We start from the raw sequence: 13,691 nt of genomic DNA on the forward strand, positions 1-13,691 counted from the left end.
TCCGGGTGGGCCTTCCCGGGGCATGGCTGAGGGCGGTATAATTATTATAATTTATTATCAAAAAAGATATGGAAATCTCACTTTCTACAATATGGAACCTTTAAAGGGACAATGTGTAATTCCTGGCCACATGCTCCAAACAAATAGCAGGCAGCATTTCACCTCCTCCTCCCCCTCAGCCAGGCTACTCTACAGGCTACTGCTCCTCTGTTCTTTTCTAATTACATGTAAAGTAAGAGCTTATCTTTATACTAACCTAATAAATTAAATTTTTTATGTCTTCCTGAATTAGTGGGCGTCGCTTCTTCTGCAACAATGACGCTAAAAGGACCATCGCCTTGTGTGTGTGTGTCTGCTCCTCTCCTGTTTAGACACAACTGACAAATATGTGGACGAACGTTATAAAAACAAGGAATAACAAGGCACAAGTGGTACAACACAGGACGGGCCTAGCAGGTTAGCTTGCTAATTTAGGGTGACATATTTTGGTTTTCCAAAAAGAGGATAGTAGGGGCAGCAGGCAGATGGACAACCACAGTGGGTAGAGGGTTGGGTCTGGGTGGGATTCAAGTAATTGGTGGCACGTTAAAACAATAATTTTAGTAAAACAGAACAAGGGGAACGTGTTGCTCTCAAGAAGAGAGGCTGAAAGCAGCACACATTTGCACAATGGCATCCTGGATCTGGCTAAATCTACATCTGTCCACTGCAAAGACTCTATCTACCCGAAGGAGTAACTAGTTTTAGTGTATTAGTACAATATCATAACAAATCAAATGTTAGTATAATTGCTTAGAAAGATCAAAAACGCACACAATGAATGCTGACTGTAGAAATCAAAAGCAGACTTCCTGTCCAAGTAAAAGAGGACCTATGGTCATCCTAGCTAATTGCAGTATATCTCTCTATATACATATACATACATATCTCTATATACATAAATGTCTTTGACAGACGTCAGAGCTGTTACTTCTTCATATTCTGTTGATCATGCTCAGTTTTTGAATGTTTTAAACTGAAATGTTGGCGAAATCTTACACATTGTAGAAGACTGGAAACAGGGGGAAACAGCTAGCCTGGCTCTGTCTGAATCTAACTTGCCTACCAGTGTCTCTTGGACTATTTCCAAACTTTATGCTGAGATAAATTACTAGCATAGCAGCTGTCTATGGCAAAATATTTAATGCTAAATATTGCTGAGGTGAGGTGGGTTCTCTCCGGGTGTTTTCCAGCTTCCTCCCACCATCAAAAGACATGCGGACTAGGTTGATTGGTGACCCTAAATTATCCTTAGGTGTGTGTGTGAGTGTGAGTGGTTGTTCGTCTATGTGTGGCCCTGCGATGGACTGGCGAACTGTCCAGGGTGTACCCCGTCTTTTGCCCGATGCCAGCTGGGATTGGCTCCAGCCCCCCGCGACCCTGTACGCAGAATAAGCGGTTGACGATGGATGGATGGACTTCTGCATTAGTTCTGCATTACTGCATTTGTATAATTTAGATAAGCTGTGCTGTATTATTTACTTATTAATGATTTTAATATTATTAAAGAAATTACTTTATTAATGGAAGCTGAAGTGGATTTAACTGCATACAAGGAAAACAAGGATTTGAATGAAAGATCTTTTAGCATGGCTCTGACTGCACAGGAAATTGTAAATCTGCTGGGAGTGAATGTGAAACTCTGTGTAATGATAAAATATTAAAATATGATGATACCTGTGAACAGTGTGAACACAATATGCCATAATTGCACAACTCATGTAATGTAAGTGAATTTCTGTTACTTTATACAATCTGCAGAAGTAACATATTATGAGTTAGAGATTTAAAGCTGATTCTAAAGAGAAAATGATCTGATTTGAGACAAGGATCTTTACATTTAGGTTCCTCAAGGTTATTAATCCCTTATTATTAACATGTAATATTAAACCATCAAATTCTGGTTTGGTTTGCAACCCAATCTAAGCAGCATGGTGTTAATGGAGAATATTCTTAACTACTTTAAAGAGAATGTTTTCATATTTATATTTCCAGCCTTTTAAGATATATAAGATTATTTGGATTCAAACCAAATTATAATAAATACAGAGTCACTGAACATTAGTCTTTGGCCAAGGCAGCAACTTTCATTTCATTCACAGGATGGAATGAAATTAAAAACTAAAACTAAAATTCACTGCAGTTTGCTGGGTGTTGCTATATGGGCTGAATGCAGCTGTTTACAACGACTGGTTTTCATGATTCCAACAATTTGGAAATACAATAAACTCGAGGCTTGTCTTATTTTTAAGGTTGACTAATGGACTTTGTAGGAGGATGTGACTTGTTAATAGGTTACTCTTCCTGCTCATTTTCCTCTTCTTTCCAATGATGAACAATCTTCCGTGTAAGAGATGGATGTGCTTTGGTGGGTCTGATTCTGTACTTTAATTCATTACACTGGGCCCAGTGCTCAAAGCATAAGTGTATTTGCTTTCTAGCGGAGAGTTTAATGAGAAAATTCACACCACTCTCGTGTCAGTACGGTAAATATGAATTTACAGCCAGCAGCCACTTTAAATATTGTTACATTTGTACACAGCCATGTTAGCTGTTTCTAGTCTTTATGCTAAGCTAAGTTAGCTGGCTGCTAGAGGTAGCTTCATATTTACTTGATCTAGGAGTGGTATCGATTTCTAATCTAATTTTTTAAAGAATTATTTAAAATGCATCACATTTGTCGGGAAGCAAGTGGATTGTCTATATGTAAATTAAATAAATAATGGAGTGACTTCAACTTCAGAATTAGAGCACAGTCAAGAGTGTAACCTGCGTTGTGGCTTTAAGGTGCGACATTGTGTGAATCATAGACAATAACCTACCCTCAATACCTTTGGGTTTTCACTCAAACAAACAAATTAGACCAGTGCATGCAAATGCCATTCAACTTCATAATATAAGAAAGCTCTTTAAAGGTCGCAACATTTCAGGACTTCTCCAGAGCTTTCAGGAGGCAAGAAACACACCAGGTCTAGTTGCTGAAGCAACACTGATGGTGACAAACGGTGTCATTTCACCTTGAAGGGTCTTCAGAAGTAATGCTCCTATGATAAAGCTGCAAGAACAAAATATCTTTTTGTGCTGTTGCTATGCTTGCCCGCTGACCTCCACTGATTAAAGAGAACAGGGAGATTAGTGTAGGAGGATGACAAGGGTGGGGATGAGTATGATGACTCCCTGGAATTGCTCAATTACCAATGCACTCCATTTGTTGCTACACATGCTCTCAAACAAAGTCACATCTGACTTCAAAAGACAAAGCTGTGATGAGGGCAGGGCTGTTGTTTTAGGCATCTGCCAAGTCTGTCTCTTGTTTTCCCAGCAATCTGCCTTATAAATTATCCTTCATTTGTACAGTGGTAAAATAAAAACGCTTTGCTTTCGTGACAGGTAATGAAGGAGATGAATCAAAATATTATATTATCTTTTCCACAAGATTTGTTTGTGCATATATATGACAAAAGTGCCAATCTGGGACTACAATGCAAAATGCATAACATATTTTTCTGTGTACAAAATCCTCATGCAATATACATGAATCCAGTAAACTTCCCCCTTATTTCTCATCCTGCCTGCGTCAGTTTTTCTCTTCTTTGTAATAAAACTCTCTTCATGTAACACTAAAGCCAATTACAACCAAAGGAAACCCTCCTTCCTTTGTAATAGCGTAATAATTCATCTTATATTTATTGAGTCTGTGCTGAAGGAAACATGACAGTTGTTGTTTTTTATTATATCGTGTGGTTTATTGTGACAGATCAAAATGAATTAAAGTGCTGTAGAGTATTTGTGCCTTTTTGCGCACTGCTTCACACAAAGACCAAAGACATTATCTGAATTTGATGAGAAAAGGTAATTTAGAAATTATCCATAATGAGTCTCTCAAATAACGAAGACGATTTAAATTCACGTAACAGAGTGAATGCATGAAAGGTTGAACAAAAGTTGAAAATGAAGACATGTTTGCTACAATTATAGATATTATTTTTTTACACTTAGAAGCATGATAACGGCCTCTACTTAAGATGAACACATACATACAAAAAATAAAGAAAGAGCTTTAAAATACATGTAAATGTAATCTCCTGGATGGATCATGTTAAATTCACCATGGCTGTTGATGTGTAGTAACTTGAGATCGAGTCTTCATTTGGCAAGAAAGTTTTATGCAAACAACAAATAGGCCACTGTAGTGGATGACAATATAAGAAGTGTTTGTAAAGTAATGAATTTGATAAGTATGGTGTCTCTAAAATGCCACATGGTATTACAACATACCACTTACAATGTGGCTCAACCGTGAAATAACATTTTCACACAGGTGATGTGAAAACAAAAGGTTATGCAGAAATATTTTCCTAATGAACACATAAAAAGAAAATCAGAGGGTATTCAAGCTCTGATTAAAAAAAAAATATATAGTCCTCACTAAGACCACAAAAGTGGATCACATAAGCCAAGTTCTCAGATCTTTGCACTGGCCTTGTGTATGCCAAATAATAGATTTTTACTGAAGGGTTTCTGATCTGCTGCTATGTTATGAACCGTCCAACCTCTAAAATCATCTGGGGACAGGCTTGCTTACTGTCCCCAGAGTCAAAACTCGACATGGACACAAACATTCAGTCATAATGCGCCACACATCTGAAAATAAACAGCTGTCAGACAATTTGAGACCGCACTGCAATTCTGTTTTATTACATTTTAGCTTATTTTTAATCTGTTTTATTCTGCTCTTTTAAACCCCTGTCTTTTTTATCAGGGTAAAAACTTGGATGTCTGCTTTTGAAAATATATAAGTTAGAATCTAAAGGTCTGCTTGTGACTGGTGTATGTGTGCATGACTCCTCACATTTTTGCTTCCAACTTTCACCTTAATAGTAAAAGCAATGATACACACAGGGTGACATCTCCATTGATGGAATGTAAAGAAATGTTGATTCTGAGTAAGTTTAGGCTACTTACAGGATGTTACATCTTGTAGTGTGGTGTAGCTTTTTTTCTGACATGAAGTAGTTAAAAAAAACTGGCCCACTAAATCCACAGTCTGGTGAAATTTTTCTCCAAGGAAATTGCCCTTAAATTTCATCCAAACACAAAAATATCACAGGCTTGGCCTACATATAAGACACAGAGGCAGACTGAACAGTGTAACATTCAGTAGTGTATTTGTGTTCTACTAAGCTAACAAGTGCAATAAGAGTAACAAGTGTTAAAAGTGAACAAAAGTTTATGACATTGCTTGATAAGTTAATAAACAGTCACCAGCTGGAGTTCTGGCTTTACCTTTAGTTCGTCGACCCCCCCCCATTCAACCAACCTGTTGCTCAAACGCAATAACTTTTCACGCACGCGGGCTTTAGTGACGCAGCCAAGTGTCAGCGCGCGAGGTGGGTGTGAGACACGAGCCTTCATATTTGTCTGACGTGAGGTAGAAACTCTCAGAAGAGCAAGAAGTCAAGAGAACGGAACCAAAGCAGACAAGAAAGGCCAGCGAGAGAGGGAGATGAGGACCTTCCAGAGCCAAAGCCAGCCTGCGCAGCGCGGAGCCGCCAGCAGCCTGCACTGCCTCGGCAGCAGCCCCGTGAGTCCGCTCAGCACGGCCAGCATCACCCTCGCAGCCCTACTCATCCTCACCATCCCAGTCTGCAAAAGTAAGTCAGCCACTATTTTATTTAATTTTAATTTTTAATTATTTAATTTATTTGATCCTCAGCTTTTGACAGATAAAACTCTTTAAGTTTTGCAAGTGTAGGCCTACTGAAATAGCTTTTTCATCAAACTTTTTGCCTCTGTGTTAACTAGGAATCTATCTATCTATCTATCTATCTATCTATCTATCTAAACCAAAACAAGGATTTTTATTATCTATCCATTTGTATTCACATTTAAGATGTGAACTGATGAATATATGGAAGTATACATATTAAATACAAAAACTTGAAATTGAATTGAAAATATTTTATTTCCATGGACATTTACTGTACATCAGTTTGATGCTGACTCAAATGCAAATTCTGAATATCTGTCATGATTCATGTTAAAAGGATTTTTATCCATCCATTCATCACTGTCATTCCTGCTCCCAAACTGTGATGACAAACCGTCAGAGACAGATTACAGCCAGAAACCCAATTCTGGTCTTGCAGCCTCTGACTCCATGCGTCTTCTATCTGACACGAAGTCACAAATGATTGAGATGTGTTAGATGGAGACTGATTGTCACTTCTTCTCATTATATCAAAGTGGCTCACAGGCTTTTGGTGCAGTTGCAGTGTACTATATGATCAGACAGATTATAAAAAGTAGAAGGTTTGATGAAATCTATTTTTTTTAAAATCATGAATATTTTCAAAAGCAGACATCCAAGTTTTTACCCTGATAAAAGACATTTATAGGACATTTTAAGCTTTGCCAATATTGTTCTTTGACATTCATGCCAATAAAGCAAAAGTGAATTGGACTGACATCCACTGCAACCTTGTTGAAGCAGGGCGTCAACAGTCATACAGGAGATGCTGAGAACTGTTGTTGTCACACGTCAATTTTGTGAGGATGATATTAAAACAGCAGCTTTAATGGCATTATATTAACTGTGTAATTATGTGTTGTATGACACAAAAGGTGCTCCAGCAGAACTTCAGCAAACCACAACAGATCAGAAGCAGCTACTCAACCAGGTATGCAGCTCTGTTTCATTATTTCTTTATCCTTCCTGTCCATGTGCCTGTCCTTCATCCTCTGTGATGCTCCACAGATAGACGCTGTGTGCTCATCCTACCTCTCTGGTGACCTGACGTTTTGGGTGAGTGAGGTGTGATTCTGTCTGGCTTGTCCTTCTTTTTTTTTTTAAACACACATATTACAAGTTTATACTTTATACTTTTTTTAACACCCGCTCTTCTTTCTGGTAATTTTCCCAGGCATCGGATGTCTTAGGAGAACTCTGTGTCTTGATGCTATTTCAGAAGTCAAAGGTAACTCACACTTCATAATCTCTTATTGAACGTTTGTGTATGTCACCATACTAGAAAAAATGTATTTCTTTCTCACTAGATTTTACATAAAAGGGGACAGCAAAACATCGATTGTCAATCATATTTGAGTAGAGCTAAGTGCAGTTTCACACAGTGACCTGAACTACAAAGACACGTGTTATTGTCTTCTCAGGAGCTGAAAGTGAGAGAAAATAGTAAAAGGGTAAGTGCGGCTTATTTTTCTCTTATTATTTTTCCCTAAAATGGTCAGACCAGACCCACAGAGACATGTCATAAGATTAAACCTAATCTCAAATTTGTGTGGGCTTGTTTGTGTGTGTCTGTGTGTACCTGCTTGTGTTTGTGTATGTGTGTGTGGTTGTTATTTGTTATTATATGTCATGCACTATATGTGCAGTTTTTATTTCATTACTCTAGACCACAAGGTTGTGGCTTGTCACGGGGGGCGGTAAGTAAGTTAAAAAATAAATCTGCACTGTGACACAGTATGTTGCTTGACCTAAGGAAGGCACCTCTAATTGTTTTACAACTATATGTGACCTGCACTTTTTGTGTGAGTGTGGTACTTCACTTGAAACAACTGAGTCTAGTGCACTAACTATTGTTAGGCAGTAGCACCAGCTGTGTAATTATCACACTTCAGGCTAATATATAGGTACACATGCAGACAAATACTACGACAGTGCTCATATAAAAAAATATAAATGAAATCTTATCCTAGCACTCGTCTCCCTTGTTCTGTGCTCTGCATTTCAGATGCTTATTCTCTTAACCTGGCAAGATTTTGTGTAGGATGGCAACAGCATGGCTCCGCAGCCGGCTTTATTTCTTGATTGCATGAGATCTTGGGTTATGTTTGCTCCCTCTGTCTGTTGTTAAATGTTTATCAAGACACAAGTATAGCATGATATCAATACTGCAAACTTTGTCTGCAGTTCTTAATATCGCTACTTAACAAAGAGGGAATTTGGATATTAAAGTACATTTTGATGAATGAATATGATCCTTTCTGTTTTTATGTGTGAGTTAAAACTGCAAAAGATTATATGGTCATGTAGCAGAAAACAAATTCAACACAAATGGAGCAGAGAGCTTTTTCTTTGAAGCTGTAATAAAAGTAGACTTTAATGTTTACATTGTCTTGTGTCAGTGTGAAACCAGATGCCGTTATTGTATTTATTTTCCTTTATGTGCATTTATGCTTATTGAAACCTATATCCCTATAAAAACATTCCAGGATGCCCATTCACTTGCAACAATAAACCATATTTCTTATATGAAATATGAAGTTATTTTGTGTCTCTGCTACTCCATCACTGGTATGTGAATACAGCAGAATAAGATGTGTTTATCAAAACACTGATGCTAAGGCTGCCCTGAGGACGCCTTTGTATTATTTTTGCATTTCTGCATTGCATGGTCTTATGTTTATGAGAGTGAAACAGATCTCTTTGCTTCTGAAGAGTCAATATTCTGTACTTTCCTTCTCGCTGGAGCAGTTATTCATGTTTGTGTGTCTGGCTCTATCTGTGTGTGTGTGTGTGTGTGTGTGTGTTTGTCAGACCCCTCTGTTGCATCCCCTCCTGCATCTAGTTTCTCAGCTCCATACCAGAAGAGAGAGAGGACTGTCAATGCGCGTATGTACCACCCACGTCAGTTTTCCTTTCACTCTCCATTTTTGTTCTTGCTTTACTAAAGCCACTGATTGATAAAACAAAGATATTGGAATAAAAATACTTTGTTTTTTAAGCATACAAAAAATGTTATGCAATCAATGGTGCCAACTGACATGCAATCTTTTCACAGTGTATTGTGTAGATGTCTCAACTGCAATAGGATCTTTGGTGGAAAATATAGAAAATAAAGAAAGCTTATTAATGGAAAATTATACAATTGCAGCATGCACAACACAAGTAATGCACTGTAATTTTGTATGTTTTTAGCAAATGCTGATATTGAAAAGTGTTTGCTACATTCTGTAGTTGATCTCAACGTATGTTTTCTTCTTCCTGAGCTTAGATATCAATAATGCTTTTTCATATGGGGCAGCTCGCCTCAGTCTCTGTATGAGTTCAGTCTACATTAGTTGTTCTTTCCCAAGCTGCAAGTAATTATGGTCTAAAATTAGTTCAGTTAACAGGTGAACTTTGCTTCAAGCGCTGACATTTGCAAAGTGGACAGTGTTTGTTTTGGAAAATCCATATGTGAAGGTTTGTGTGAGTGCTATCGGCTCCTGCTGCAAGAGGAGAGTTGTAGTGACCCTGAGAAAACGGCAAATAAGACGGGGACACTCCAATTCAAGTTCAATTCTGTGGTTTTTGTGTCAATACAGGCTGAACTCCAGGGACCTGGGGGAATCCAGAGCAGGGGTTACTTCCTCTATCGGGTATGAACAAGTTTATCTCAGGAAATAAAAAGATTTTTAAAAATTCCACTGGATAATATGATGAAAATTAAAAAAAAAAACTTCTTTTGCACTTCCAGCCACGAAATGGAAGACGATCCTTAGAATATGAGTAAATTAAAGGTAATACTCTAATTTTACTTTTTGGCAACTCAACATCCATGGATGTAGTCTTAAATACACATGTTACAATGACATTTGAAAGCTTAAGGGACTGTGTAAAAATTATTAGGAGTGGAGGCGTTTTGGAAAATGGGAGAGTATTGAAAAGGCCAGTTTGAGTTATTTTAGAGAACAGGGGAGGGTTGTTTTTTTTTTACCTCAGCTTTTTGTTTCAGGCTTCCCCTTCCTGGTAGAGCGCTTACAAGACATTAGGGCTGAGTCCTCACTGTAGCTTTGCTGAATATCATCCCATCTCTTTCCCCTGCCTTTCCTGTCTCTGTCTGCTCTCACTATTTTCTAAAGCAGAAATGCCCCCAAAAACCACAAAAGGTTTACACCCCACACCTCAGTAATTTTCATACAGTCCCTAATTGCCATTGAAATTCTGTCATTATCCTAATGGCAGCTGTGATTGAACTATAAGGAACTATCGGCTGCTAGCGCCATGTTTATACATGGGGTTACAATATCATCTAATCATCATCTAATCATGTGTATTGTGTGGTAGAGTCTCCACCACTGAAGCTTAGTGTACAGAGACAACAAAGACCCCGAGACCCGATCTGCTACACCACACCTGAGTGATCCAGACTTCAACCACAGCCCACCTCCACTGCTGTATAGTGATGTCTGAATGTACACAAAGAATATGATTAAAGTACTATTAATTTGTCCAGATTTTATTTTGTGTTATATGTTTGTCATTTACATTTCAACTGCTATAATGTGGTGTGGTGTAGTTGTGTAAGTTTGACTTGCTATGTATTATAATTAAGACTCTTTCACACCATTTGAAAAAAAAGTGTAAAATATGTAATGTATACATGAATGAATGCAGATACATACAACCTCAAATGTATTTGAAAGAAAAAAAACTTTACAGTACAGCTTTAAATTGTCATAATTAAGATAAAATAAGAACAGCACCTTTTGAATTTGTGTCCTGTCATTCAAAGCCATATACTCATGGTAGAATATTAAGATTGATCATATTTTTGACACTATTAGTTGGTTTCTCTACATTTTTGCATTTACAGATTAATTTTCATTTTTCTTTCTTCCTTCAATTTTATATTTTCTCCCCTGAATATGCAATTACTGTTAACAACAGTAGATGTCACCATCATCCTCCAGATAAAGTAGAAATTTCTTTCTGCCATTAAACATCTGTGATTTCAGTTGAATTTATAAATAAAACAAGATGGGACGAGGCAAGGTTTTTTACCGTGGCTTATAGTTGGTAAAACTATGTTTTCATTTTCAGCATGGATCACCTTTACAGGCATAATAAGATAAATCCTAAAATGAGTAGTGAGATTCTTCAGCTGATTGTATGATAATTCTGACATCAACCTGACAAGCTAATAAAACCGTGACATATGTATTTTGCTTGCAAATGTGACAGAATAAAAAGCTCCAAACAGATACAGAAAGGTTCAACAGAGTTGAATAATTAGTATTCTGTGTGTTGCTCTCAGTATCAACATGGCCGGAGCTCTTTAATGGTTCAGCTGCACCACACACACACACACACACACACACACACACACACACACACACACACACACACACACACACACACACACACACACACACACTGAAGAAATGTGAATATTTTACAGAACTGAATACTTGGCTGTGTCTCAGTGTCCTCAAGATGGATCCACGATGTAGTGCTTGCATCCAGCCATAAAGAGTGATTTCACCACAAACAATAGCCTACATTTATAAAAGCTGTTTTCACAGTAAAGTTTTAATTAGTTTGGGAGCCTTTAGATCTTAGAACAGAACAAGCTACTGTGTAAAATACTACAGAACCTCTGGCTAATTCATTAAAATAAAACACCACTGCAACACTTCATGTTGGACTTGAATAAATAAATGAGGCTAACTTTGGGGTTAACTCAAATTGTGACTCACATTACCTGAGAACACAATTTAAAGGATATTGTGTCACAACTGGAGTAAAATATTTCCGACCATTTTGGCCATTTGGCACCCCGCTGAGGAGATACGAACATGTGAGCATAAAATCATATAATCATCATTTGCAGGTCTCATATTTTAGGACAGTTTTTATTACTGTACTGAAAAAAACAAGTGGATTAGGCCTGTTTGGTAATTTTCTCTTTGCTGCCTCAGGATTGCCTCTGGTGATTTGCTGCCGCTTAAATCCATGACATAAAATCAACATTTTAAGGTGGCTTGCAGGGGAAGCACCGGATGCTTCCAAACCTTCACACATTGTCAGTGAATAAAGTTGTGGTAAGCATAACCTGGCAGTAGATATTTAACATTACCTTCTGTCCCTGACTCTTCCTTATGGAAAGAATAAATGGACAAAATAAGGATAATGTAATCCTAACATATAAGGGCACTGTATTTGCATATTAGGCTAGATGACACTTTTTCCACAATTGACAGTCAGATTCGTCCTTTTGATCGCTCCCTTGCCTAAATGCTGAAACAGCGCCACTCGCCTATTGACTCCATCAATGTGGCCGAAAAACGACACTGCAGCTTTCTTTACTATGGCTGTTGCCATGGCGATGAGTACCAAGCCAGAGATGTGGGGAAATGGTAAAACAATCTGATGGCCAATTAAATCACTGACAGGATAAATACTCTGTTAAACAACACAGTAGTCTGTTTCGCTATTCAGAATTCATTTGCGTTCCCTTTGAAAATAAATTAAACAATAAAAAAGACTAGTTCATGCAAAATCCACCAGCATACTATACCTGTCTGTCTGGTACATTAAATGAAATGATAACTATAAAAGAAGTAGTATGACAAACATATAAAGCTATTGAAAAATAGCATTATATGTTTATTGTTGTTGTAAAAATGTCTGGGATTCACTATGGACCTTTATATATAGTCTATGTTATGGCCAGATCTTAGAAAGAATACAAAATTTTACTCAGGTATTTGGTCTACATAATTTTAAAAAACTGTTCAAACAAAAAAACCCCCAGCACTTTTGAAGAGTACTCTAAGCAACTGTATTTACAGTAATGGACCCAATCTGGCATCCAGACCACAAAATGTAGTGTGTTATATATACAGTGTATATATATATTAATGTGACAGATTTCAGCTGGACTGTAACAACAACAAAACTCCCCAGTACAGTAAAGTAGATAACAGATACCTGCGTGTGACTGTCCAATCCAGGTAATCTAACTCAGCCTAGATGTGGATCACCTCCCTCTAACCAGGCATATGTGCTATCTGAAGTAATAGCGGCCCTTTTGGCTCCAGTTCCAGCTCCAGTCAGCCTGCCTCAGCCCTGCGCAGTCAACCGTCAGCTGCAGCGCCACTGGGTGCGGGGATATCCCGAAGAAAAGGGAAGACAGTTCGGGGTAAGTGTGACATCTCTATCGGCGAACTCTGTTGCGTGTTTATATCACGTATATCTGCAGCCTCTCCGTGTACTATTGGCACAAGTAAAGCTGCACACGGAACAGTTTTGTTTTGTTTTGTGACAGAGACTGGCCAGAGGCCCGGTGACCCACATTCTTATCTAACGCTGCACGTTAGGCTAGCTAGCGCCAGCTAAAAGTGGGTTGACACACATACTGTAACGTTACAGACGAGTTGAACGCCCGCTACAGTACACTATAGAGTCGCTAGCGAGCGGTGAAAAACGGCTGTCTAATTTGTGACGGATAAGGGTGCCTTGGCAGTGTCTGTCATATGTCGCAGTAAGTGTGGCAAACTATTAAGCTGTTGTTTTGTTGCTGTAATTGACGCTAGCAAGCGAGCTAGGTGGCGTTAGCCATCTAGCAATCACTGCCCGGTTTGCCGGCCGGTATCATCGGCAGCAGGGAGATCGACAGATAAATGTGCTGTACCTGTTTGTCACTTAAAGGCTGGCTTTAGTTCAGGGGCTTAACATAGCTGACAGCCGTACACATCTCACCGGTCTTTTCCACACCTATTGCCTCTATTTAAGGGTATGTCTGTTCCCCCGGTGTTAACTTAATTAACAGCTGCGTTTCTCTCCAGGCTTGTTTGTCGCGTGTCTATATTCTGCTGCTCCCCATTCAACAGATGTGAAGTCGATCACTTATCACTTGATCTAT

The 13,691-nt window shown here is 38.3% G+C and overlaps 1 protein-coding gene across 1 annotated transcript; it reads left to right on the top strand.

Moving 5' to 3' along the window:
• The first annotated feature begins 5,545 nt into the window (after positions 1-5,545).
• Positions 5,546-10,202, top strand: nmu (neuromedin U). Its single transcript, XM_046043468.1, has 9 exons — positions 5,546-5,693; positions 6,664-6,719; positions 6,797-6,844; positions 6,963-7,016; positions 7,210-7,239; positions 8,600-8,674; positions 9,370-9,423; positions 9,522-9,564; positions 10,112-10,202. Exons 1-8 carry the CDS (start codon positions 5,546-5,548, stop codon positions 9,555-9,557), a joined length of 501 nt encoding a protein of 166 aa, XP_045899424.1. The 3' UTR covers positions 9,558-9,564; positions 10,112-10,202.
• The last annotated feature ends 3,489 nt before the right edge of the window (positions 10,203-13,691 follow it).

This window comes from Micropterus dolomieu, unplaced genomic scaffold (assembly GCF_021292245.1).
Source record: "Micropterus dolomieu isolate WLL.071019.BEF.003 ecotype Adirondacks unplaced genomic scaffold, ASM2129224v1 scaffold_340, whole genome shotgun sequence".
NCBI lineage: Eukaryota > Metazoa > Chordata > Actinopteri > Centrarchiformes > Centrarchidae > Micropterus > Micropterus dolomieu.

What these genes read in the sequence shown, in the direction of transcription:
- nmu (XM_046043468.1), top strand. Translation starts at nt 5,546, where the DNA reads ATGAGGACCTTCCAGAGCCAAAGCCAGCCTGCGCAGCGCGGAGCCGCC. An exon ending in TGAGAGAAAATAGTAAAAGG is followed by an intron (nt 7,240 to 8,599) that starts GTAAGTGCGGCT and finishes TGTGTTTGTCAG; the next exon opens with ACCCCTCTGTTGCATCCCCT. An exon ending in AGAGAGGACTGTCAATGCGC is followed by an intron (nt 8,675 to 9,369) that starts GTATGTACCACC and finishes GTGTCAATACAG; the next exon opens with GCTGAACTCCAGGGACCTGG.